General features: G+C 39.5%; 1 protein-coding gene across 4 annotated transcripts in view; it reads left to right on the forward strand.

Annotated features, from left to right (window-relative positions):
* LOC145437896 (uncharacterized) overlaps positions 1-26,436 on the forward strand; it is a 78,326-nt gene that overhangs the window by 22,730 nt on the left and 29,160 nt on the right. For all 4 annotated transcript variants that reach the window (XM_080315281.1, XM_080315283.1, XM_080315282.1 and 1 more), the window contains one exon: positions 25,713-25,835. In XM_080315281.1, the coding sequence (XP_080171407.1) occupies positions 25,713-25,835 (123 nt within the window). The remainder of the gene's footprint in view (positions 1-25,712; positions 25,836-26,436) is intronic.

Below are 26,436 nucleotides of genomic sequence, written 5' to 3' on the forward strand. Positions count from 1 at the left end.
TCCGCGAGACCTCTAAATTTTTAGTATGGTTGATATTCTAATTTTTATTTTTATTTTATTTGAGAAAGCACGAGGCAGTTTAGCACAACAACTGCTATAACCTCATGACTCATAACATCGTAATATTCGTCTGACATGAACTATCGTAGTGCGGAAATTCATTTTCATTGCCAATTTTCCATTAACCTGCTGATACAAACATATTGCTGTTGAGAGACGTTTTGTTGGGGTTTGTGGAAAAATAGAAATATGGAGATAGTAACGTCAATCAGGGTGACTTCGTAATGTCTGCGAATCCTTCTCGATTTGAAGTTGTCAGTGTCATCAAATTAGTAAACAGTCGTTAGAAACAAAAATTTCCGGATTATTTCCCTAATTTGACCCAATGCAGGGATTGAAACCTCGCCACGAAATCCATTTTATGCTGTGATATACATAACCACTATTTAAACAGCTTCGTGGGGGTACAGAACTTCAATATATAATTTAATAGTATATTCATATTGAAATTAACCCGAATATTTTTGGCTGACACACGTCATAAGTCGGACAATGATATACCTGCTTCTAAAGCTCGGCTATCAGATTTGACGCATTCTTATTGCTGATCCCCTGTATCGACAAGGCTGTTTTTTGATGAACAAGGAGTGTTCCGTTGCTATCAAAGCATTACGCTCCAACCCTGAGATTCATATCACCAGTTATATTGGTATGCAGCCTTGTCTTGTTAATGTTCAATTGTTCATGGTCGAAAATGTTTGCTCGTAAATATATATGTAAACCCGAACAGAACAAGTAGTTTCATGACAGTCTTTCCTAGGTTGGAAAACTTGGATCCATTCTTCGGCGCATAAAATTTGTCTATGCTTTTAGATTATGATTTTACCTTGACGGCAGAAACTCTCTGCGGGCCGAACAAAATGCCGTCGCGTGCCGAATCCGGTCCGCTGTCTGTTGCCCGTCCTGGCGCTAGATGCTCAACGTGATATGTTCATAAAATATATGTTTCTTCATTTTGGTGCCATAAATGTTGCGATCACACCAAATGTATCGTAGAAGCGTTATGCGTTAATATTGCATTAGCCCCCATCTGTCTTTGCGGAGATGGTTTTCGGAACTCCTCGTTCATATCAAAACGAAGACGCAGATTTTCAAGACACGACCACGTACTTCAAGAAATACAGTAGCAAAATTAGCTTCGAAATAATAAAAGTCTACCAATTTCTACATAAATAGTATGATGTCATTTGTATGAAAAATCATTATTTTGCTATTCATCACAAGCCTACAGTTCATATTTGCACAAGACAGATATGAAGGTTGCACCATAATAGAGCTAAAATTGAACTAAAACTAGAGGGGTCCGCGAGAGTCCGTGACGGTCAAAAGGGGTCCGCGAAGCCAAAAAGGTTGAGAACCACTGGTCTAGAAGCAATCGTGAGCGTACACAATACCAAATACACGTATAGATTTGAAACAGGCTCTCGAGCGCTTGCGTCAACGGGGTCATAACTATACCTGATTATTGTCGTGTCGCGATTGAGCTAGGGTAAATCTTAACAGATTTGAATATCTGATCAATGACAGATTGCGCGAAATAATTTTCTGACAAGCGAATCCATGTATTATATTGCATGATATCGTGATGCTGTACTCCAGAATGGTATAATGTCATTATCTGCAAATATTTCACAAACCTAATCGTTTACACGAATCAAAGCTAAAGGTTAAAAAGCAATATGAAGGTTTGAAACCTTGCAACTCGATCAGTGATTTCTTATTCAACTGTAAAATAGGTTTATATTCTGTAAGACACAGCAATTATTGCTCGACCAATGTGACTTTGAGAATAACAAATTGTATATTGAGTATACGAGATTTGAATGTTTGACTAATGATAGATTGAAAAATATATCTCGCAAGAGAATCCATGTGATATGATGTAAGATATCGTGATACCAGTATCCTGTCCACTATAGTGGTTGTATCGTGAATTGCTTCCCGTGAAACAGCCGCTACAGTATACTGAATCTATCGTAATATGGTATCGGAGTATTACAGTAGTCTGTCAAACCCTTTCATGAATTCAGCAGCGACACGAGAATATTCATGAAACATTGTGTATTGTGAAACAGTAGACACACATAGGCCTACCTATCATTCTTGTATTTCTAGAATTCGACAAGCCGAAATCAAGATGGTTTTATCTCGAGCGTCGCGGGTTGAATAATGCTTGAATTCTTTCGTACTATCTAACGTGCCCTATGTAAAACATTCTGGGTCTACAGATTTATCAAAAACACTTCCATCATCGCAAAACCGATTGATAAAATGATTATTACATGCAATCTAATCAGGTGGACTTACCTTATATGTCGAATGCAGAACGGTAAAGTTATCGGAGATATAGACTCCACTGTATTTTGTCTCGATGTTCGTGAGTACTATTGATGCATTTTTTCATTTCTATTCTCCAAAATAATTGTCATTACGAAATCTAGAACACTAAACAGCGTTGCTTGGGTAATATGATTATGAGTTGGTATTTAATTCCTAACATATTACTACAGGGTAGGCTCAGGCTGCAACAGTTCTGATTTAGCAGACGCTGGTGACAAGGGTCTCGCCCACTCAACATAACACACGTATTTAAAAGTATCGCACACTCACACCGAAAGCACTGACAATAACGCTTACCCCAAATAGTGTTCGCCGCGTTATTATTTCCACGATATCACTCATTAAATATTACATTTATGTTTTTGTGTGACACGAGGTAGAATTGGATCACACCAAACTCGACGTTGCATTCTTTTGCGTCATGATATGGATACTGGCCCGCCGCGCATCAGTGGTGTGGATCTATATCATACAAAATATATTGTTTTCCCCGAAAGCGGTGTTTACTCACTTGGTTGATAGCTGCGTGATTTGGCATACCACTGATTGGTTATTACTCAATTCCGTGCATCCTCTCTACGCCGCACTGTTTCTCACAATCTTACCACAGTTTTTACAGAATGGCATTATGTGATTATCAAATAATATTTTACGAACTCGAGCGTTGTAATAGATCTTAAGATAAAACAGTAATATGGTTAATGTCGAATGCACCAACTCACACAAGTACAGTGGCGAGATAGCGCAGTGGTATAATCCGCGGCTGCAACACCAATGGGTGCGGGTTCGAGTCCGACCGAGGTCGACTTCCGAATTCCGATACCTAAGTGTTGGAGGCTTACCTAGGCTCCTCCTCGCCGCCTCATCCGCGTCAGCGGTGTCTTACAAAAGCCTAGAGGTGGGCCGTGCTATAAGTCGGCAGTTACGGAAAATAAGAAGAATATCGGCCTGGTGTAAATGACCATAGTAGTCGACAAACACCATGAATACCCCAAACAAACAAACAAACAAACTCACACAAGTCGTATTATCGGTACTTGTGACGGGAAGCTAAACAGATACTCGTAGCGTCGGTACATGGCGATGTGCATCGGTTCGTATGATCACTATTCGAAGCGCGTGAGATGTGACATATGGTGGCTTGATTAATGCTTGAGTCTATTCGCAGCACCATCCAACACACTCAATGTAAAATATGGCGAGATACAGAGATTTCACAAAGTTTCATGATCATAAAACAAATTGGGATTATGCTTAAACTAGTTGGGTAAAGTTATTGCTTTATATGTTAAATTCGAAACATCAAAGAAATCGGAATTGTACACCGTAATATGGTGAATCTGGTAATCTGGTGTTTTGTATCACTATGTTCATTCGCAGCAATGGAACCAAATATTATCACAAAATCCAAATCACCGAAAGGTATTTTTCGGTTAATATGAATTTGAGTTGTGATTGAATTACTACCAATTTACCCACACATAGCTAAATTCAGCAATACACAGGAGCATCACTGAGTTTTCAACTTAGTGCGCATATCCAAAATAGCACTTACTCTAATAGTCTAATTCATCAATCAACACCTAAAGCACCGAAGAACGACCAACATAAATTATTAATCGCTGTGTTGTTATTTTTTCGATATCAAAAATCATATAATACAATTGTTGTTTTCGATATCGCACAGCATATAACACAATAGGAATTTTTTCGATATTACACTTATAATATAATTGATGTTTTTGTGTGACGCGAGGTTGATTTTGGTCAGATCAAATTCAAGGCCCGTTTTACTCACTCCCATAATGCAAATGCATATCACACATTACCATTTTCATATTAAACAGTTATTTACAAGATACCAAAGGTACATAAAAATTTTGGTCGAAATAAATTATTAACTTGATTTTGCATACCACTGATTGATTAATACTTAATTCCGTTTCATCCTCTCTACCCAGCGTGCTAAAGTTTTAAAAAACACTTTGATCACCACGAAAGCAAATAGAAAAATGTTTGCAACTTTGAGCCTAGTCGGATAGACTTGAGTTATATGTAGAATGCCGAACATCAAATAAATCGTAATATGGACTACTCCAAAATCGGGTTAATGTGTTCTCGATCCACCGATACATACTTTTTTCCATTCTATCTATGAAAATAATTAACTTCACAAAATTCGAACCATTAAAAGAACTTGATTTCCTAACATTAATTCGATTAGTTTAGCAACTTGTTAGATCCGCCCCGCGACGTGATTTTGGGCGACCCGCGGACAGATACCTGTTTTGTTTGTTTTGGGGTATGAATGGTGTTTGTCGACTACGATGGTCATTTACACCAGGCCGATATTCTTCTTATTTTCTGTAACTGCCGACTTATAGCACGGTTTTTGTAAGACACCGCTGACACGGATGTGGTGGCGAGGAGGAGCCTAGGTATAGACCTCCAACACTTAGGTATCGAAATTCTGAAGTCGACCTCGGTCGGACTCGAACCTGCACCCACTGGTGTTGTAGCCGCGGATTATACCACTGCGCTATCTCGCCACTGACAGATACCTGTCTTGCATGACAATGTGCCCCGCGACACGAATCTACATGGATTTGCGTGAAACATTTTCTAGTATGAACATTAACAAGACGTTCCAATCTAACTTATGTTCACGTACAGTCTAACATGTGTGCGTCTAACATACAGCCAGAGTTCAAAGAACTTGTCCACAACTCTGATCGACCACAGATGTCTGATTGACTTCAACAGCTATTGAAGTACATTACGTTAATAATTTTATTGACTAGTGTCTTGGTATCTTAACCCTAACATTAAATACGATTCCTTTCTGCTATCGGTGGATAAATACGCGATTAATGTATCAATTCAGGAATCCGGCCCCCTGCAGTAAATCGTTTTCTCATATCCACCCCGAAGACTGGATAAGTTACCCAGCCCCTGTCTTACCCTATGGTTGTTATAACAACCTGGATTTGTTCCGAAAATAGCACATACAATTATACCTTTAATTAGTCGAGAGGTCTAATAGTGAATTCCCAACCCGAAACCTGACTTCGACCATTTACCCATTGTTTTTACTACATTCCTTAAAATAGGACCGCCAGACCCAGGCAATTTTTTGAAAGGGGGTGCCGGAGAGAAAGGGTTAAGAACCACTGATCTATACCTAAAGCACAGGCAAACGAATGACTTCGATACAGTGAACAGCACAAGAGCGATATATTCACAGTCAAATATGGGAACCATGAACAATAATGAACCCCGATTTCCGTTGAATATTCACAACACCGACAAATCGATACATCTGTTTACCACTGACATCGACGATACAATTGTCATCCCAATGCACAGTTCGAATGGTAGGCTCATCTGGCGTGAAATCCAAATCAAATAACACCAAGGTGTGCTTTCTTGACTTCAGGATCTGTATAGAGGCATCATGCCTGTGTTTTAGCACTACTGTGTGAGGCCAGAGAAAACGGTGTACGGAATACCGTATTGTCATGATCCCGTTGATATGATTAACTCACTCGATAGATGTGTGGTGATGACTAGTTTCGAAATGTAGCTGGATGAACTAGACCAAAACTTTTGATGACAGGTTTTATAGTTGTTTTATGTGTGAAATTACGAGACAGCGCTCTCTGGCGGCGTTAACGACTGACCTATCGATCTCGCTTCCCACGACATGACGCCCTATTTCTTGTCGCTTCCTTTTTCTATACTATCTTCTTTACTTTCATTCAGTGTGCATGCCTCCTCTTAACATCACCTAGGACAAGGTGGGTGTCCGATTCCATAGGCAACTCCTAGTCGCTTCGACATATCTTCCATTCTTTTCATTGTATTGCATTTTTTGTGGTGTATTGAACTGATAAAATTGCTAATAAACCAATGATGATGATGATGAACGCGATATCAGTCTTCATCTCGCAGAAACACCCCGACCTGGATTACATTACCAAATCGTAATGCTGATGTATATAAGCGAGACACTGCGTTCTCAACAGATGTATCGATTTGTCGGTGTTGTGAATATTCAACGGAAATCGGGGTTCATTATTGTTCATGGTTCCCATATTTGACTGTGAATATATCGCTCTTGTGCTGTTCACTGTATCGATAGCCTCTATGGTATATATCTTATCGAATAACCATTTAACAAGACTGTTAGTGGAAATGCGGTTATCGTTTCAGGTGCAACCATATCGTCTAATTATGACAGACAGTAAACTATCAACTGTAAAACAATTGTACAACTTCAAGTATTTCGTACTAATGTCGGTGACTTCTAGCATAGGCCTACATGATGATAGAATCAAAATATTTCCAGAACGAGGTAGCATCTATCAAACGTTATTTACACACAGTTTTCACACCATTTTACCGCTCAGTCACTACCAATCACAACTAAAAATTAGGTTCACATGCTTCCATCGTAATGAAATACCTATAAACACCTGAAGCCAATTATTGAGCAGAATGTGAGTGCTATGCGCGATTTTTATTGGTCTGCTGATCACATCAAAATCTGCAATATATCGCCGACTACAGTTGCCGTTAGTATACTATTATGAGTGTGAGACAGATTTGCACGTCTTATGCAGAGTACTGATTTGCTTTATCGCGTGGGTGAACACTGAACATATTGTTCGTGTGATGAAACAAGATCATTGTTCAAATGCAAATGTGTATATTACGCGTTCGGTCTAAAGCAACGCAAAAGAGATGGACCTTTTAGGAAATCGCGTTGTATACTTCGTTCTACGAAACTCCATAGAATACCACATGTAAATAGAATCGAAATATCTCAACTCTTTATGCATTCTATCAAATCGACACAATTTTAATACGGGTTCCTGGGTATGCCATACACACTAAAATCACAAACAGGTCTCGATGATATTGATGTCATAATGATACCAATAAAAATAATCATTAACTGTAGCTGTTCAACAAAATCATAATATTGGTTTCAACGAGTAATTACTCTTATTGAGTTATGTGTTCGATGAAAATGATGGATTACACATATGCTTCAAGGTTGGTGAAGAAAATTAAATATTCAACATCGTGAAAGCTTGTGATAAAATAAAGGTAATACATTCGTGGTTTAAATTAGGTTGTGACTGTGACGCTTTGATGTATGCTTTATTCCACATAGGGACTCGACGCTCAAGAAACACTTTCACGTTGTTCACCAGTTCAATTACCACAACATAAATACTGTACTACATACTGTTGTACGATTTATCGCGAGTGTGTAAATGAAGCTCAACATTTTTTTTTTCAAACGAAACTGTCTTCTGGTTGTTTTGATGCGAGGACAATCATCCGATAACTCTCTACCTTCCTATAGTAAAGTAACTTGTTTTGTGTGTTAGGTTTGTAAGTTATGAGTCGAATACATACCTATACTCTTTTGTAGAGATGACTCCGATTACATTGACAGATCTGTCAACCAGTGACTATGGCTTTTGTTTGACAAAATGCCGACGTGAGTGTAAAATGATAATATTAGGACCATGTACATGAATGTTATCCGTCGGGCTAAACCTGAAACACCACATTTTTCGTGTAGGTGTATATCATGGTTGTAGGTGTTAGTTTATCCACACAAAAATCATTCTTCAAAAAGACCCCCATGGAAATTTAATATTACGATAACTAAATTTTTGTAGGATCACAGATTCTGGTATAGGCTACAGTGTTTTCAACTCATCAAGTCGCGTATTAGTTGTCGTTAGTATGAACTATTATTGTGAGTGGCAGGATGTGTGTCTCTTACGCAGAGTGTTGATTTTATTTAACAGGAGAGTGAACATATTATTCATATGGGAACAAGGTAGCTGTCAAACGCGAATGTAGAAAGGTATGCGGAGTAGCTTTATAACCAACCAAGCAACGGTTTTGCAATATTGTAATATATAGTATACACGACTATTTAGAGACACATACATTATTCTGTACCTTCGTTGCTGTGACCTAAATAACTACTTGGTATAATAAATCAGTTGAGTATGACAATTCGTATCTGTCGCAGTTGAATGTTTAACCTTTTCGAAATGAATCCGAATACATGAAGTATGCATTGACCACATTCGAATACAGAGGAGAGCGTTAGCCATTGAGCGTGTTTTGTATGAAAGTCATTTCCAACGCGCTTACCTCGATCCGAATTAATTCCATGTCATACAAAAACATGAATTGTATTAATTACCGACGGCATCACGAAACTAAAAACCTAACAAGCTATACTTTAAGTCATTCGTTTGCCTGTGCTTTAGGTATAGATCAGTGGTTCTTAACCCTTTCTCTCCGGCACCCCCTTTCAAAAAATTGCCTGGGTCTGGCGGTCCTATTTTAAGGAATGTAGTAAAAACAATGAGTAAATGGTCGAAGTCCGGTTTCGGGTTGGGAATTCACTATTAGACCTCTCGACTAATTAAAGGTATAATTGTATGTGCTATTTTCGGAACAAATCCAGGTTGTTATAACAACCATAGGGTAAGACAGGGGCTGGGTAACTTATCCAGTCTTCGGGGTGGATATGAGAAAACGATTTACTGCAGGGGGCCGGATTCCTGAATTGATACATTAATCGCGTATTTATCCACCGATAGCAGAAAGGAATCGTATTTAATGTTAGGGTTAAGATACCAAGACACTAGTCAATAAAATTATTAACGTAATGTACTTCAATAGCTGTTGAAGTCAATCAGACATCTGTGGTCGATCAAAGTTGTGGACAAGTTCTTTGAACTCTGGCTGTATGTTAGACGCACACATGTTAGACTGTACGTGAACATAAGTTAGATTGGAACGTCTTGTTAATGTTCATACTAGAAAATGTTTCACGCAAATCCATGCAGATTCGTGTCGCGGGGCACATTGTCATGCAAGACAGGTATCTGTCAGTGGCGAGATAGCGCAGTGGTATAATCCGCGGCTACAACACCAGTGGGTGCAGGTTCGAGTCCGACCGAGGTCGACTTCCGAATTTCGATACCTAAGTGTTGGAGGTCTACCTAGGCTCCTCCTCGCCACCACATCCGTGTCAGCGGTGTCTTAAGTCTATAAGTCGGCAGTTACAGAAAATAAGAAGAATATCGGCCTGGTGTAAATGACCATCGTAGTCGACAAACACCATTCATACCCCAAAACAAACAAAACAGGTATCTGTCCGCGGGTCGCCCAAAATCACGTCGCGGGGCGGATCCAACAAGTTGCTAAACTAATCGAATTAATGTTAGGAAATCAAGTTCTTTTAATGGTTCGAATTTTGTGAAGTTAATTATTTTCATAGATAAAATGGAAAAAAGTATGTATCGGTGGATCGAGAACACATTAACCCGATTTTGGAGTAGTCCATATTACGATTTATTTGATGTTCGGCATTCTACATATAACTCAAGTCTATCCGACTAGGCTCAAAGTTGCAAACATTTTTCTATTTGCTTTCGTGGTGATCAAAGTGTTTTTTAAAACTTTAGCACGCTGGGTAGAGAGGATGAAACGGAATTAAGTATTAATCAATCAGTGGTATGCAAAATCAAGTTAATAATTTATTTCGACCAAAATTTTTATGTACCTTTGGTATCTTGTAAATAACTGTTTAATACGAAAATGGTAATGTGTGATATGCATTTGCATTATGGGAGTGAGTAAAACGGGCCTTGAATTTGATCTGACCAAAATCAACCTCGCGTCACACAAAAACATCAATTATATTATAAGTGTAATATCGAAAAAATTCCTATTGTGTTATATGCTGTGCGATATCGAAAATAACAATTGTATTATATGATTTTTGATATCGAAAAAATAACAACACAGCGATTAATAATTTATGTTGGTCGTTCTTCGGTGCTTTAGGTGTTGATTGATGAATTAGACTATTAGAGTAAGTGCTATTTTGGATATGCGCACTAAGTTGAAAACTCAGTGATGCTCCTGTGTATTGCTGAATTTAGCTATGTGTGGGTAAATTGGTAGTAATTCAATCACAACTCAAATTCATATTAACCGAAAAATACCTTTCGGTGATTTGGATTTTGTGATAATATTTGGTTCCATTGCTGCGAATGAACAGTGATACAAAACACCAGATTACCAGATTCACCATATCACGGTGTACAATTCCGATTTCTTTGATGTTCCGAATTCAACATATAAAGCAATAACTTTACCCAACTAGTTTAAGCATAATCCCAATTTGTTTTATGATCATGAAACTTTGTGAAATCTCTGTATCTCGCCATATTTTACATTGAGTGTGTTGGATGGTGCTGCGAATAGACTCAAGCATTAATCAAGCCACCATATGTCACATCTCACGCGCTTCGAATAGTGATCATACGAACCGATGCACATCGCCATGTACCGACGCTACGAGTATCTGTTTAGCTTCCCGTCACAAGTACCGATAATATGACTTGTGTGAGTTGGTGCATTCGACATTAACCATATTACTGTTTTATCTTAAGATCTATTACAACGCTTGAGTTCGTAAAATATTATTTGATAATCACATAATGCCATTCTGTAAAAACTGTGGTAAGATTGTGAGAAACAGCGCGGCGTAGAGAGGATGCACGGAATTGAGTAATAACCAATCAGTGGTATGCCAAATCACGCAGCTATCAACCAAGTGAGTAAACACCGCTTTCGGGGAAAACAATATATTTTGTATGATATAAATCCACACCACTGATGCGCGGCGGGCCAGTATCCATATCATGACGCAAAAGAGTGCAACGTCGAGTTTGGTGTGATCCAATTCTACCTCGTGTCACACAAAAACATAAATGTAATATTTAATGAGTGATATCGTGGAAATAATAACGCGGCGAACACTATTTGGGGTAAGCGTTATTGTCAGTGCTTTCGGTGTGAGTGTGCGATACTTTTAAATACGTGTGTTATGTTGAGTGGGCGAGACCCTTGTCACCAGCGTCTGCTAAATCAGAACTGTTGCAGCCTGAGCCTACCCTGTAGTAATATGTTAGGAATTAAATACCAACTCATAATCATATTACCCAAGCAACGCTGTTTAGTGTTCTAGATTTCGTAATGACAATTATTTTGGAGAATAGAAATGAAAAAATGCATCAATAGTACTCACGAACATCGAGACAAAATACAGTGGAGTCTATATCTCCGATAACTTTACCGTTCTGCATTCGACATATAAGGTAAGTCCACCTGATTAGATTGCATGTAATAATCATTTTATCAATCGGTTTTGCGATGATGGAAGTGTTTTTGATAAATCTGTAGACCCAGAATGTTTTACATAGGGCACGTTAGATAGTACGAAAGAATTCAAGCATTATTCAACCCGCGACGCTCGAGATAAAACCATCTTGATTTCGGCTTGTCGAATTCTAGAAATACAAGAATGATAGGTAGGCCTATGTGTGTCTACTGTTTCACAATACACAATGTTTCATGAATATTCTCGTGTCGCTGCTGAATTCATGAAAGGGTTTGACAGACTACTGTAATACTCCGATACCATATTACGATAGATTCAGTATACTGTAGCGGCTGTTTCACGGGAAGCAATTCACGATACACCCACTATAGTGGACAGGATATCACATGGATTCTCTTGCGAGATATATTTTTCAATCTATCATTAGTCAAACATTCAAATCTCGTATACTCAATATACAATTTGTTATTCTCAAAGTCACATTGGTCGAGCAATAATTGCTGTGTCTTACAGAATATAAACCTATTTTACAGTTGAATAAGAAATCACTGATCGAGTTGCAAGGTTTCAAACCTTCATATTGCTTTTTAACCTTTAGCTTTGATTCGTGTAAACGATTAGGTTTGTGAAATATTTGCTGATAATGACATTATACCATTCTGGAGTACAGCATCACGATATCATGCAATATAATACATGGATTCGCTTGTCAGAAAATTATTTCACGCAATCTGTCATTGATCAGATATTCAAATCTGTTAAGATTTACCCTAGCTCAATCGCGACACGACAATAATCAGGTATAGTTATGACCCCGTTGACGCAAGCGCTCGAGAGCCTGTTTCAAATCTATACGTGTATTTGGTATTGTGTACGCTCACGATTGCTTCGAGACCAACCTGTTCCACGGGAAACAATTCACGATACATCCACTATAGCGGACAGCATACCATAGTCATTTGCGCCGCGGAATGTAGGTCACTACACATTAACCCTTTGCGCCCGGCTGTCCAGTATACTGGACCGCCACTGTTTAACACAGAGGAGTCGTTATTTAATCCAAGATAGCTAGACCTGTATTGGTCATGAACCGTTACAATCGTTTTATAAGGATAACTCTTATGTATACGCATACATCGGACCATGTATAATCTATTATATCAATGTATATACTATTTGAAATGAAGATTGAACACGCAAAAACGTTGCCAGCAAAATTAAATTTGTAACGATGTTCGCTTGAATGAACGCCTGAGATCTAAACCATTGTACCTTCCGTTCTAGACGTCATATAACCAGTGACAGTTATCTTCCATGACTTGTTGTAGTTATACCATTGTATGAAAGCCCTTATATCGAAGATTGGCACGTAGAAGATGTTTCAAATTGACGTGAAAGAAAGCGATACCTTGCCACGTAAAAATCATGGCTGCGTAAGAGCACCTGGCTGGTTGCGGTTTCAGACAAATGTATAATTGCTTCAGGCAATTGCAAATTATACATATGGTTAGCCATTATCATGGCAAATCCATCAATATCGCTATCCTGGAGCTTAGCTTTATATAAGACAACCGACACCAGCCCTAACACTGAACATTGAACAAATTAGCGTGCGAGTTAGGCTATTTCGGTAGCCGAGCCTGTAATAACAACATCACATAGACGCAGCCTATGTCTGTTTTAGATGGCATAGGAAGTTACAGTTGACTTCTATGAATAGTGTTGATCATACGTAAAACATTCGCGCTATTGAAGACAGTTCAAATGGATGTGAAATGAAGCAATACTGTATCGTGTAAAATGAATTCTCCAGCGCATATAGGCAGCGTCGAATAAGGATAAGCCAGTATATGTTCACTTGGATTGCCTTATTGCAGTTACACACAATAACCAACTGAAGCTGATAACACTTGAATAGCAGAGATATATATAACTTAGGCAATGTCGCCAGGACAGTGCCTATTATGTTACGTAGAACTGGACACGCGCCGCGTTGCCTTCAGCGAGAATACGAGATTACGTAATCAATCACTTATCGGCGGCCGCCGCGTGAGTCATCCTTATCCTCTCTATCTTTCCAATATCGTAGCGCTGGGCTGTGAAGCGTTATAGTAGCGTGTAATGGCTCGTTGGAACGTGAAGATTCATGCGGAGAACAATCAGGTGGTCATATACCAAAATAAGCCATATGAATGACGTCAGGATAAATTGAAGAACAAAATCATCTTCCATTTTCAAAAAATTGACAACATTTCTTCGCATAACGCAATTCCCTCACGCGTCTGAGCCGTGCGAGTGTCTCAGTCCGCTAGGAGGCTACTTCAGGTTTACAGCAATATATTGGGCGTCGATTTAAGCCCTATGTATCGCATTTTATCGGTATTTTTATGGATGCAGTAAAATTTTGGTCAGTAGGCCGGCCGATCACAAAGGGTTAAAACACCTGTTTTACGCTCACGGATTGCTTCTAGACCAACCTGTTCCACGGGAAGCAATTCGCGTAGTGATTCAGTCGACAGGATACCATAGTCATTTGTCTCCGCAGAATATGTAGGTCACTTCGCATTAAAACACCTGTTTTCAAAATCGATCGCGGGAAGCGCACAATGACGCTTTTTCGAAGCTCCGTAGGCCGATTTTCGACTGCTAGCTAGCTCAAAATGCACCGTTTCTGACTTCCGAAATCCAACATTCTTGTTTCCGGTATTTTACGCCTCGAGAGACCACGATTATACTACTGACCTCTGCTATAAACTATTTCTGGTATGGTTCTATTCTCTTTGATTTGCAACACAAAGAGGTATATGATGGGTTAGCTGCATCTCACTGTTATCTATGGCACAATGACTTGCAACCAAGAAGTTTAACTACCCATGCCAAGAACGACAGTGCCCGAATGATATTTAAATAGTTTGCGTTATTACTTCTGTCGTTCAAATTTGAAAGTTTCTCATTTCACATTCGCCCAAGCGAAACTTCCGAAAATTACATTCTCTCTGAATCACCTTTCTCAGGCTATTGTTGTGTTAAAGTCGCTGAGAGGGAGTTTTTCTGTAATGCCTCGGGTCAATTTTACAGACCTAGGGGGTTTGGGGTGTGTTATTTGACTGTTTAGGGGGAGATGGTTATCGCTATGCTGTTTGACTTTAGGTGAAAATTATTCCCACATTGCGGAGTTTTGCTGCTATGTGCCGGAAAAAGTGTAGTTACTGGCGGTTTCACCAGTCCGTGCGTTAAATGACAATGAGATAACAAATTGTACAGCTCTGCAGGAGCTAGGTTATACATGTATCTCATACCCTGATAATTCAATTAAAATTATAAATGCAACTTTTTACTGCACCTTTTGTTAAAATTAATTGCAACTTTCTCGCGATTTTAGTGCAACAAAAACTTGTCCTGGTTATTAGTACAGAGTATCATACATGCGAATCCTGAATCAACATTTATAATTAAAAATGGTGTGAGGCCCGCATGAGAAATAAAACACTATTTCGATACTGCAATATTTCATCACTTAGTAAATGAAACTGATGGCATCATCTATGGCAATAATAATATTGCCATGTACATATGTACCATGGCAAATACCGCTTGTAAACAGCGCTCGCAGAGCAATGTATAACAGTTATGTAATGAAATTTTGTGATTGTGTTACTGTATCACTCACAAGCAGATGATAACTTCGCTTGCTCAAGGCTGGATGCACTGATTGGATGCGTTGGCATTCAATACTAATATTTTTGTCCATTTAATTGTATTCTCCAATTTCCGTATAGGTATATGTCAGTCACCATCATGTCTTCACCTCAATCTTCATACGGGTATTGATAACATAGATCTACATATAGCTAGAACAGATTCACCCAATTCTCAGTATAGTTTGCATGTCCTCCGCTACTATATATTAGTCATTTGATAGTCATGTATAACGCAGAGCGAATGTTTGTAGATGTTATAGTTGTATAATCTGACGCCAGAAGGTTATGTTTACAATTCGCTGCGTGTTTCTTCGTTTGTCGGACCGGCGTAACCACGCCGTACGGCCTTGTTGGCTGACGTACCACGAAGCCTGTCTATTGCACACGTATTCGATGGATCACACTGACGAATATACGGTATTTTGTTTCTGTCTCCACGACTTGTAACTTTATTGAATCACGTACGGCAATGCGACGGACTTCCGAATCAGCGAATAAATGAATGATTGTCTCTGCGTGGTATTAGATACGTATATATATTCTAGCCACGAGAGAATATATGCACCAAAACATCGTACGATTTATTTCTCTTATCTTTATTCACACGACTCACAACGGTCTCATCAGGTTTTCACTTCAGGGAATTAAGTAAGGTTTTACAACACTCCTCATTGATCACTATTAAAATGGTGTTAACAATATATTTCGTTAAAAATCCCCCCTTCCTACCAAAAGAACATGCTGTAAAAAAAACGAATATATTGTTCAAAACGTTACACCTAGGGTCATAACTAATTAAAGGGACTGGAGACAGGTAACAATTTTATATACATGGGCAAAAATAACTAATAAAACGAAATACCATCATAACATAGTATTCGGCTGATCTTGAAATGAATCGAAGTAACATCAGTCTGTTCATGCAGACTACTGAAATACAAATCAACAACATTAGGCGCTCAAAAAAACACAAACATCACTTACGACCTCAAAACACCGGCAACATTGATTGATACATGAAATTGGGCATTCAGAAAACCGATAATATCACTTGGACACGAACTATTCAGCAAGATACTCTTATGGGTATAAAAAAAATCGAATTTTCACCTGTAATCATTTTATTCTAAATTGATATAAAACTTCCTAATTCATATCACGTAGCATTTAACATTGGTATTTTCCAACAGAAAGAGAGTGTGCCCTATTTATTGTATTACATGCAAAGCAATGTTTGCAAATATCATGCGCTACCGCAGTGCATATTTTTCTCAATGATATAGTCAACATGAGGGTATCGTCTTATGGCAGAGGCCTAATCTCTCTTCAAAAGGCTTGCAATATATCATCATTCATCACACATACATAATAAGCTATTCAGCTATTGGATGCATCATGACATCGAATAAATAGGGTAGCCTTCCTGCTGCGGGTTTACTTCTCTGATATACATCATGATATAACATGATATCATCAATACAATAAAAGAAACATACTAATTAGCCCAAAAGCATTTATTACTACAATGCATACTTCTGCAACGAGCTTCGGTGATCCCACCTTACATTCTACGACGGAAGTCACATGATGCGGCAATCCTGCATTTACATAACATATCAATGCACAAAGCACGCTTTTCACCACGCATATCTTTACTTTACTCGACTGAATGCAACACATAATCATTCAAATGTCTTGGTCTAACAATTCGTCACCCTCTGGACGTATATTTTTGACACGTCTCGGTGCGATTTCTGCAATCACGAGATATTTGTGCCTCAGCATTATCGTGCAAATTGGATTCATGCCCAGGATTATCACGATCGACATCAACAGGTAAGCATACGGAGATACGCTCTCGGGACGCGCTACCAATACTACTCGGACAGTCGCTCTCGCTGTCATCACTACCGGACGATATTACACGTGCGTCATCCGGATTTGCCGCGGAGTTTAGTACCACTTTGTCCGCATCAACGGGCGGAAACTGCCGAACAAAATCATCGAACACGTCGTTACCTACATCAAATGGCGTTATACCAATATATTTCGTTAAAAGTTCCCCCTTCCTACCAGAAGAACTTGGTGTAGAAAAACGAATATATTGATCAATATCTTAAAATAAGGGTATCGTCGAATGGTATTCTCTCTTCAAAAGGCTTGCAATATATCATCATTCATCACACATACATAATAAGCTATTCAGCTATTGGATGCATCATGGCATCGAATAAATAGGGTAGCCTTCCTGCTACGGGTTTACCCGCACACTTCTCTTATCAAAACATCATGCTATATAAGAACCTGCGCCATACATCTGCAACTGCAAGGAGCGCAGTATTTGACTCGCAGGAAATGCGACCCCTACCCGGGTTTAGAAACCAATGATTGCAAGTTACTTTACTAAACTATACTTTGTCAATATCCCAATAACAGTAACCAACTAACGTCGTAGTGCAAGAGAATAAAATTGATCTACCTTACATTTTTCTAATCCGTGTGATGCATGCTAGGATCACCACTGTCCGCAAAACTGCACAACTTCTGCGAATTCCAACCGATTTCGGACACTGCAAAGTTGTTGTCTTCATTATTGTCTTTGTTCCGGCGTACTGATTGTCGAAAGCACAACCCCGCTGCATTTCTTCCTGGCAATAACGTCTCGTCGGTTACTCTGAATGGTCTTTCACGCCGTTGTGTAAGGCGAATCTTTATATTGATCGTTTCCGTGGTCCGTTGCTCGGTCTGCCGGTCGTCGTGATTAATTGAACGTCGGAGGTCAACCATATCACGCAGAGCGAATGTTTGTAGATGTTATAGTTGTATAATCTGACTCCAGAAGGTTACGTTCACAATTCTCTGCGTGTCTCTTCTTTTGACGGACGAATGTTCATGCGTCAGAAACACTACCTTAATTCTACAAGCTGGCCATCATCAATCAATTCGTCAAAATTAGGTAGGGGAGATGTGGTACGGATGGATCAAAAATTGCAAAATGATCTCTGGCCCTCAAATCTTCTGCCGAGAATAACAGATCTTTTGCTGTTTCAACACTTCGATACAAGCTCTACCTAACGCGGACATTTACATGAATATCCGCCTTTTCAAAAAATATTTATAAACTTTTAAAATTTGTTGCTCGAACGTGCCATCGGTCCTCACCCGGTGGGTCCAAAGGCACACGACCGTGGGACTAATGAGACATACGCTCAAAAACTCAAATTTGTAACTTGTTTTGTTGTGTACTATAAGCTAAGCTACAGCAAGCCAAGAAAGAATGTTTCGTCACGACCTTCAAGAAGAAAATAGATTATATCAACTCAAATGTTGCCATAAAATCAAGTTTTGATTTACGCCTAAACCTACAAAATTAATGCTATATTCATATTACCCGCAAATCGACATTTTGACTTTCAAATACCTCGTAATAGCGATAAAACACCACAGGTAACCATGGTTTGCAGCCTGTATATATATGTAGGCGAGTATCTGTTGTTAAGTGATTAGTTGGTCCATCTATTTTGCTTGATTTGGCTATGGTACCATAGGTCCCCCACCCCATAAATATTGTAATTGACTTGAAAATAGTCCACTCAAGAATGATATTGATTTGAAAAATATGTGCCATTATATACCCTGATACAAGCCCTATACCTCACATCAAAAATTATGGCGAGTTTGTTAGTCTGAAAGGTGATATAGAAAAACACAAACCTCGATCCAAATTTACTTTACACCACCTTAAACGGTGGTTCTCAACCTTTTTCTAGACACCCCCCCCCCCCTTTTTGATAGTGAAAAATTTCGCGCCCCCCTTATCGTCATATCACAAAATCTAACTGGGATGCTAGCAACCCCAACAGATTGTTTGGTGGTATGGTCGGTTATAAATGTTGATGACAGAATAAATAATATGAAATTGGGTCTATATAGAGAGAAACACGCGTGCATTGTAGGTAAATCGCGAGGAGCGCAAAATTTTGTTTCAGGTGACTGTATCTTCGCGCCCCCTTCAGATGTTTCACGCCCCCAAGGGAGGCGCGCCCCCCCAGGTTGAGAACCCCTGCCCTAAAACGTATATCCTTCGTCGCAAACCCAATAACTCACGCAGGTCGCATTTTTTTGCATGTGAGGAAAGATGCTGTCAGCATTTAATTGTAGACAAATTCACGGAGTGTAATCATGGAATTATCATGGCGAATTTTTCAAGTATTTTCGGTCCCAGTGATCCATCGGTACCACATCTTCCCTACGAAAGTAGGTTTTTCCGATTCTCAAGTGAAGATGTAAGACCTTGATAGCTTCCACACCCTTGATAGCTTCCACTTGCATGAATAAAACTTTATTATAGTTACACTAGCTTTCGGAGCTGTGTTCCTTCATCAGGTGTTAAAGCAAAAGTAACGCAAAATGAGAACGCAAGAAGATTTTGAATTTGAACACATATATATATATATATATATATTATTACATCATATTGGGTGAGAGCGTTCCAGATTCCAAAATCGTGTACTTTATGACGTCATAGGTACTATGATTTATATATATTAGAAACGAATAAAGCTGTGCTCTTAAAAAGGAATACGATATAAGGTGTTTGTTTGTAGTATAATTCACCTGCAGAAAACCGTCAAGTGAGGTATTACATGGTGTAGTGAGACAAGCACCCTCTATCTATATTCAGCCCATCATCGGAATGTATCAAATTTGTCAATATAACTTTTGTTCAATAGGCTTGCGTAGGTTAGAGCAGTGCTCTTCAACCGGGGTTGTCGTACACCCTAGGGCCTAGGGTGTACCAGAATTTGCGAAGGGTGTACCACTCGGATGGGGTGTACAGGGGTGTACCAGATCCGAATTACAATGAGCCGATGGCTAGCTATCACAAAGGCAGGTTTATGGGTCACTCAGTACAGGTTGACGCACAGGTTAATGAGCAATATGATACCATGTTATCTCAAGTTTAATACTGTACACAGCTTGATTGTGATGTCATAAGCAAATATTCCTTCTATTCATTTAGCCGTCGGCAATAGACCAATGGTTCCGTTTGGTGTTGGAATGTATGCAGTTAATAAACATGTGTTCAGCTAGTCATTTGTCTTTTAGTGATTTTTGAGGAAACCGCAGCGATAGCTCAGACTTTTTGAATCTGTACTTCCTACCCGACGTTAATAAATACCGCAATGCACATAAATGAAGTGACGTAGCCGGCCAGGGTCGAAACAGCTTCCATGTTGAAATCGAAACCCTTTTGTTTTTAAATGCCGATTGTATGTCCAATATTTCGCCTTACATTTGCAATTTAGTATTTTGTTATTAGTGATGTAAATTAGCGACAATAGACTGTATAGTGGCATACGATCTGAGGTTACTGACATCTCCTGTGCTACTATCGAACTGTGAGTGGGTGGGGCAGGCCTGATACGCAGTAGGCTGGTGCGCCTGCTATCATCGCTGATCTGAATTACCGCTTCTGCAGCAGTAGCTTTATCTACTCTCTCCCCAATACTGTTACATTTAGGTTGATTATCGTTCGTAATGTCAGGCTGTTTTTGCTCGAAATATATTCCAATTTGCGTGGCGGGGGGCCTAACTGGCTGCGAATAGACTCTGTGACCATTGACCAAATACTATTTTATTCAAATCCAAATTTTTTGACGGCAATAACTCCGCTTCTACTGGTCGAAATTGAACCAAATTTGAAGAACATCGTTTTATAGACAACCTAATACTTACATGGGGTGAAAACAGAAAAATTTCAAATTTTTCGTTATTCGTTTTTATATAATAAATAAAAACTTTCTTCCCCCGTAGCAAGGCGGCTACTTGTTGGAATTGAACCAAATTTGGTGTGTAGGCTTAAATTAGGTAACCTACAATTTTATCAAGTAGCCAGAACGATTTGAGAAAAAAAGGCATTTTTGAAGGCCCCTAATGAACAGGGGTGTACGAGTTTTGAGCAAACGTTAAAAGGGTGTACCACGCCGAAAAAGGTTGAAGAGCACTGGGTTAGAGTCTTCAATGTTCCCGACCAATACGTTGATGAATATGTCGTTCTCCGAGTGTCCAGCCGAAGAAAGACACAGACAGGCTTCGATTTGTTGGCTTTCGATATTTCATGTCGATTTTCTACTCTCTTGTAGAGAGGTTGACTGGTCACTCCAACACACAATGAAGTGGTACATATTTTTCGACAGCGAATCAAGTATATCAAAAGGCTTGATTTGCAAGTGAATTGGCTTTTGGTGTTGTGCTTGGCATGTCATCTTGTAATCACGGTAATCTAATCAAGAATAGCATACGTCTTGCATGACGATTGCCTGCAATTTTACGCGTCGTTTTTTGTCCTTATCGGGGTAGTCTGCTATCTACTAAAATGTTAAGCAAGTTGCGTGGTTGTCGAATGGCTGAAATAGGCCATCTCGGGAATACTTTAATGCATTTTGAATCATTATTAAGTATCCGCTGTTGTTTGCGCAAAATCTTACGGATCTTTTCTGCTCCGGAAATTAAGTAGTGACCAGCGGTACTGTGTGAACTCGTGCTTCCTCATTGTTGTTCCGACTGCAATCAAGGAGTTCTTCGCGTGACACATTGAGGGCTTTTTTTATATTTGATTTTTTATTAGCTGTTGGTCGTAGCCGGATTTGGTTAATTCGTGTGTCAATGCTTCCAAATGATCATTTTTATCCTTTTCCTTGAAGCAGATTTTTCGAATGCGAAGGGCTTTGCTGTAGACCAGTGATTCCCAAGTGCGGCCCCCAGATAGTCTTCTTGCGGCCCCCAACATATATTAAGAAATCGATTTATGACAAAAATAAAATTTATATTTATAAAATACTCTTGCTTGGCTTGACCTATGTGGTTTTTAATTATAGAATTGCAGGAAAGTTGTGAATTGTGAGTATCGACTGCCAACGTTATGTCACTGCTGTTTCGATGCAATGTGCCCTAACTTTCCAGTTGAACGAGCAGTAGCTATAGATATAAATAGGTATCGATAACTTTCAAAACCGGAGGAAAATCTCTCCCTCGTGGTCGCTTGACTAAAAAAGAAAGAGGCTCAACTCCCGGAAAATACAGTTTTTCTTTTACATTAACAGGTGGTTGACTGAAAAAAAACGTCCATGTCCAGATCCGAAATAGCCGCCGTAGCGTTCCTACAGTGCTGACTTTATGTATATCCGTCGAATTTCGCCCTATGTAACCAAAATCCTCAATAAAGAAGACATTTGGGCGTCCTCCGGGGACACTTAAATAAAAATCAAAAAAGAGGACAAATCATCTTAAAAGAGGCCGTATGGTAACCCTATGATAACTAGATGTGCAACACGTGACTCACGGTTGAATACGCCGAGATGCATACTGCTTAGTCGGCTAAAAGCAGCATAATTGGCAGTCAGGGCCGTAACTGCTGCACCCCAAACCCCCCAATTGAGGGGGCCGATCTCGAAGGGGCCCAAAATTATTTCGTGAATTATAGAGTATGTTTTGAAAATTTATGCAACTTCTTGAAAAAAATTTTCGCGCTAGGCGCGATTCCAATTCGCCGCATATCTTGGTTATTGGGTACTCTTCCCCAAGAAAAAATACGCAATATTTATAGAAATGGGCATATCAGCGTGGGCCATGACCGCACCACAACGCACCAAGACATTTAAAGTTTTAGGCCATGTAGCATGTGACTCCAATAAGTGTGAACGATTGGCAGCGAGAAAGCCATGGCCGTAAAGGACTGCTTTTATGCTGACCAAAAACTTCGTTATCTATACAAAATACATATAGGGTTATTTGTCCATATAGGCGCCTAAATGACTGGCGCCGAATGTTCTTGTCTTGGCAATCTGAACCTCACAAGATAAATTCCATCCCGCAGGAAAGAAAATTATATGCCAGCGAAGAAATACCAATTGATCTGAAATCGTGTGATCTTCCAGTTTAGTAGGCTTGGGCAATTCTACATTTTTTGATATAGCAGAAAGGATGTCACGAAATAACAGGGTTGTAATGACTCGAGTCATGACTCGACTCGAGTCCGACTCGTGTCACGATTTTCTAATGACTCGACTTGACTCGAGTCATTTTTTCAAAATACGGAAATGACTCGACTCGACTCGAGTCAATCTGTGTATTGACTCGACTTGGACTCGAGTAATTACGCATGACTCGAACCAAGTCATTGACTCGAGACTCAGACGGCCAAGACCGACATTTCATTGTAATTTCGAAGCCAACACACTATTGAGATTTCGTCTGTTGGAACTGGTACTTGAAAATGCGACCAGAAACTGCTAAAAGTGTGGAAAATTAGTATATTATAAATGCGAAATATTCGATATCACCAAACAGAGTTATAAAAGTGGGTTTCAAAAGACTTTAACTGGAAACTGAGCAGTCAACACAATGACTTGCAATCGGACTCGGACTCGGACTCGACTCGACCCTCTGCTCGCTGACTTGGACTCGGACTTGACTCGGTGGTGAATTGAAATGACTCGACTTAACTCGAGTCAGAACTATAAAAGTGACATTGACTTGTGACTCGGAGCCTGGTGACTTGGTTACAACCCTGCGAAATAACATCATGTGAAGAAGTCATACCTAGGGGTCTGCCCGCCCGAAGATGTCTAATTTCACGGGGTCTGCAGTTTCAAAGACACCTCTCACTCAGCTCTACCGGTAAATCAGATTACGTGAACAGAGACAAGATGAAAATTGATAGCAATACATGCAATTCCCGATCATATTGACCGATTCAGTCATGAAACTAAAGAATTTTTTCGCGCTTCGCGCGTTTAGACGAGAAAAGCTGATTCACTCAACAGACACCCAATGCAGCAGACAAGTAGTGGTAAACGGTGTACAGTTTTGAAATCTCGCCAGGGCAATAAAACTACTCCGAAATAGCCATTATGACTGTTTGGGTCCGTTTCATAGCCGTAGTATTCGTGCGGCCACGACCGTACTCTGAAATTCTAAATTTGGCCCTCACAACGAAAAAGTTTGGGAACCACTGCTGTAGACTATTCCTTTTTTGCAGTGTAACGGATGGAAATCATGATAGTACTAAATCTTACCAGAATCGGTTTGTTTGCAACAGAGTGACTTGAAAACATGGCCTTCTTCGATGTTGAAGAACGTGTCGAGGAAACAGCTTATATCATATCAATTTTTTAGGAATACAGCTGTATGCGTTTTTAATATATACTAGGTATTAGTGCATATGACGTCATAAAGTGAACGATTTTGGAATCTGGAAAGTTTTTACCAACTATGATGTCAAAATATGAATATTTTCAAGTTCAAAATCTTTTTGGGTTGCTCTTTTTGCGTTACTTTCGCTTCAACACCTGATGAAGGAGCAGAGCTCTGAAAGCTCGTGTAACTATATTAAAGTTATATTCATACAAGTGGACGTTAAATAGAGCGTGGAAGCCACCAAGGTCTAACGTTTATATAAACCGTCACAACAAAGTATTCATCTGAGTTAAGATGGAAATTTGAAAAAGGGAGCAGCGATCGGCTCATAGATATGCTGATTCTGCGTATGGTCATATTAAGAACGCACAATGCTAACAGCGTCATAACCAGCATATTACAATACGTTCTAGTGAAATGCTCACTGCGGTACCTCTCCACGTACTTTTGTAAGGACGACGTAGCCTACACGACATAATTTATTGTTTTCTCAGACATTTTGATAATACGGTTGATTTTTTTGCACCTTATAATTTGAGAAATTGTACCTGCAAATAGGATGGTCGGAAGCAAATTTTGAGCAGCAAAACTTTTTGCTTTATGTCTGGATTTGGACATTCCAATATGAATGAGTTGAGACCGAAGTCATAATTGGTTTGCACAGCTTTCATGTCTTAATTTTAAATCTATTATTGGTTTATTGAGACGGGCTACTTTCATTCAATCAGAGTCGATTCCCATTCAATATTAATTCTTATTTCATTATATTTATTCACACCCTGATAAATACACCATGGGATCGGACAACTGTGATGTCAATGCCGATTGCTTTAAAACAGATGGGTCATTCAATTGTTTTTGTGAAACTGGGAACACATGAAATCTGACCACTTGCGAGTTTTTCTCCTTTTCAGTTCGAAATCAGAAACCGCCGTACAACCTAATCGGAGATGGCTGTAATGAGGAGTTTAGGGATAGAACAACTGACACTTAATTATCCTAGTCTAACTTTTAGGAACGTGTATTCGTCTCTCACGAAACGCTGGTGTTGCCGGTATGTCCACGGCTGTTAGTACTCCATTATCAGCCTATTATCGTCATATCCATAAGCGCTACTTCAATTTCATCATAGTCGATTCGCGTTTAAAGTTAATTATTAATTCATTATATTAATTCAGACTTGGATGAGTGTTCCACCGGTTCGGACAGCTGCGATGTCAACGCAAACTGCGTCAACACTGTCGGATCATTCATTTGTGCTTGTAAAACCGGGTATTCAGGAAATGGAGTCACATGCACGGGTATCCTGCTTTGCCATTTTGAATCAGATGTAGCTTAGTATAGGGTTATCATATTCCTGTGACTCAAATTCCAGACACTTTTTAGCGCCCACTAGTGGATTTCAAAATGAGCTATGAGCACATTGTCTGTCAATATGACGTCACGCTAGCAAAGCTTTGCTTATCGACCAGAGGTGGTCACGATCCGGTTCAGGAGTGCCTGTGTGTTGTGTAACCACGAGCGGAACCACATTTTTTCAGCCCTGTCCGCCCAAATAAACAATCAGTTTGGGCTCACCATAAGGCAGGGGTGGCCAACCTTTTTGGCCAAAGGGCCATATTCAATTGACGAACCTGCGCGCGGGTCACTAGCCGCGCGAAGCGCGAAAATTTTTCGAAGTTTATAGGTCAGTAATATTGTTACTTGAGTATATTGCGGGTCTGCTGTATATCGCTGCACTATGTTCGCTAGGATTTGACTATTCGGAGCCTGGACATATTGATATCGAAAGCTTCGGCCAACATGCATCAATCAATTTGTGCCTTTAGGTTTCATCGGCGACGGTCTTTCTGCGAGCGCAAACGTAAGATCGCTTGTTGGACGACACTTTCTCTCGTAATT

This window comes from Botryllus schlosseri, chromosome 4 (assembly GCF_051294905.1).
Source record: "Botryllus schlosseri isolate E-star chromosome 4, Bs_hap1, whole genome shotgun sequence".
Lineage (NCBI taxonomy): Eukaryota > Metazoa > Chordata > Ascidiacea > Stolidobranchia > Styelidae > Botryllus > Botryllus schlosseri.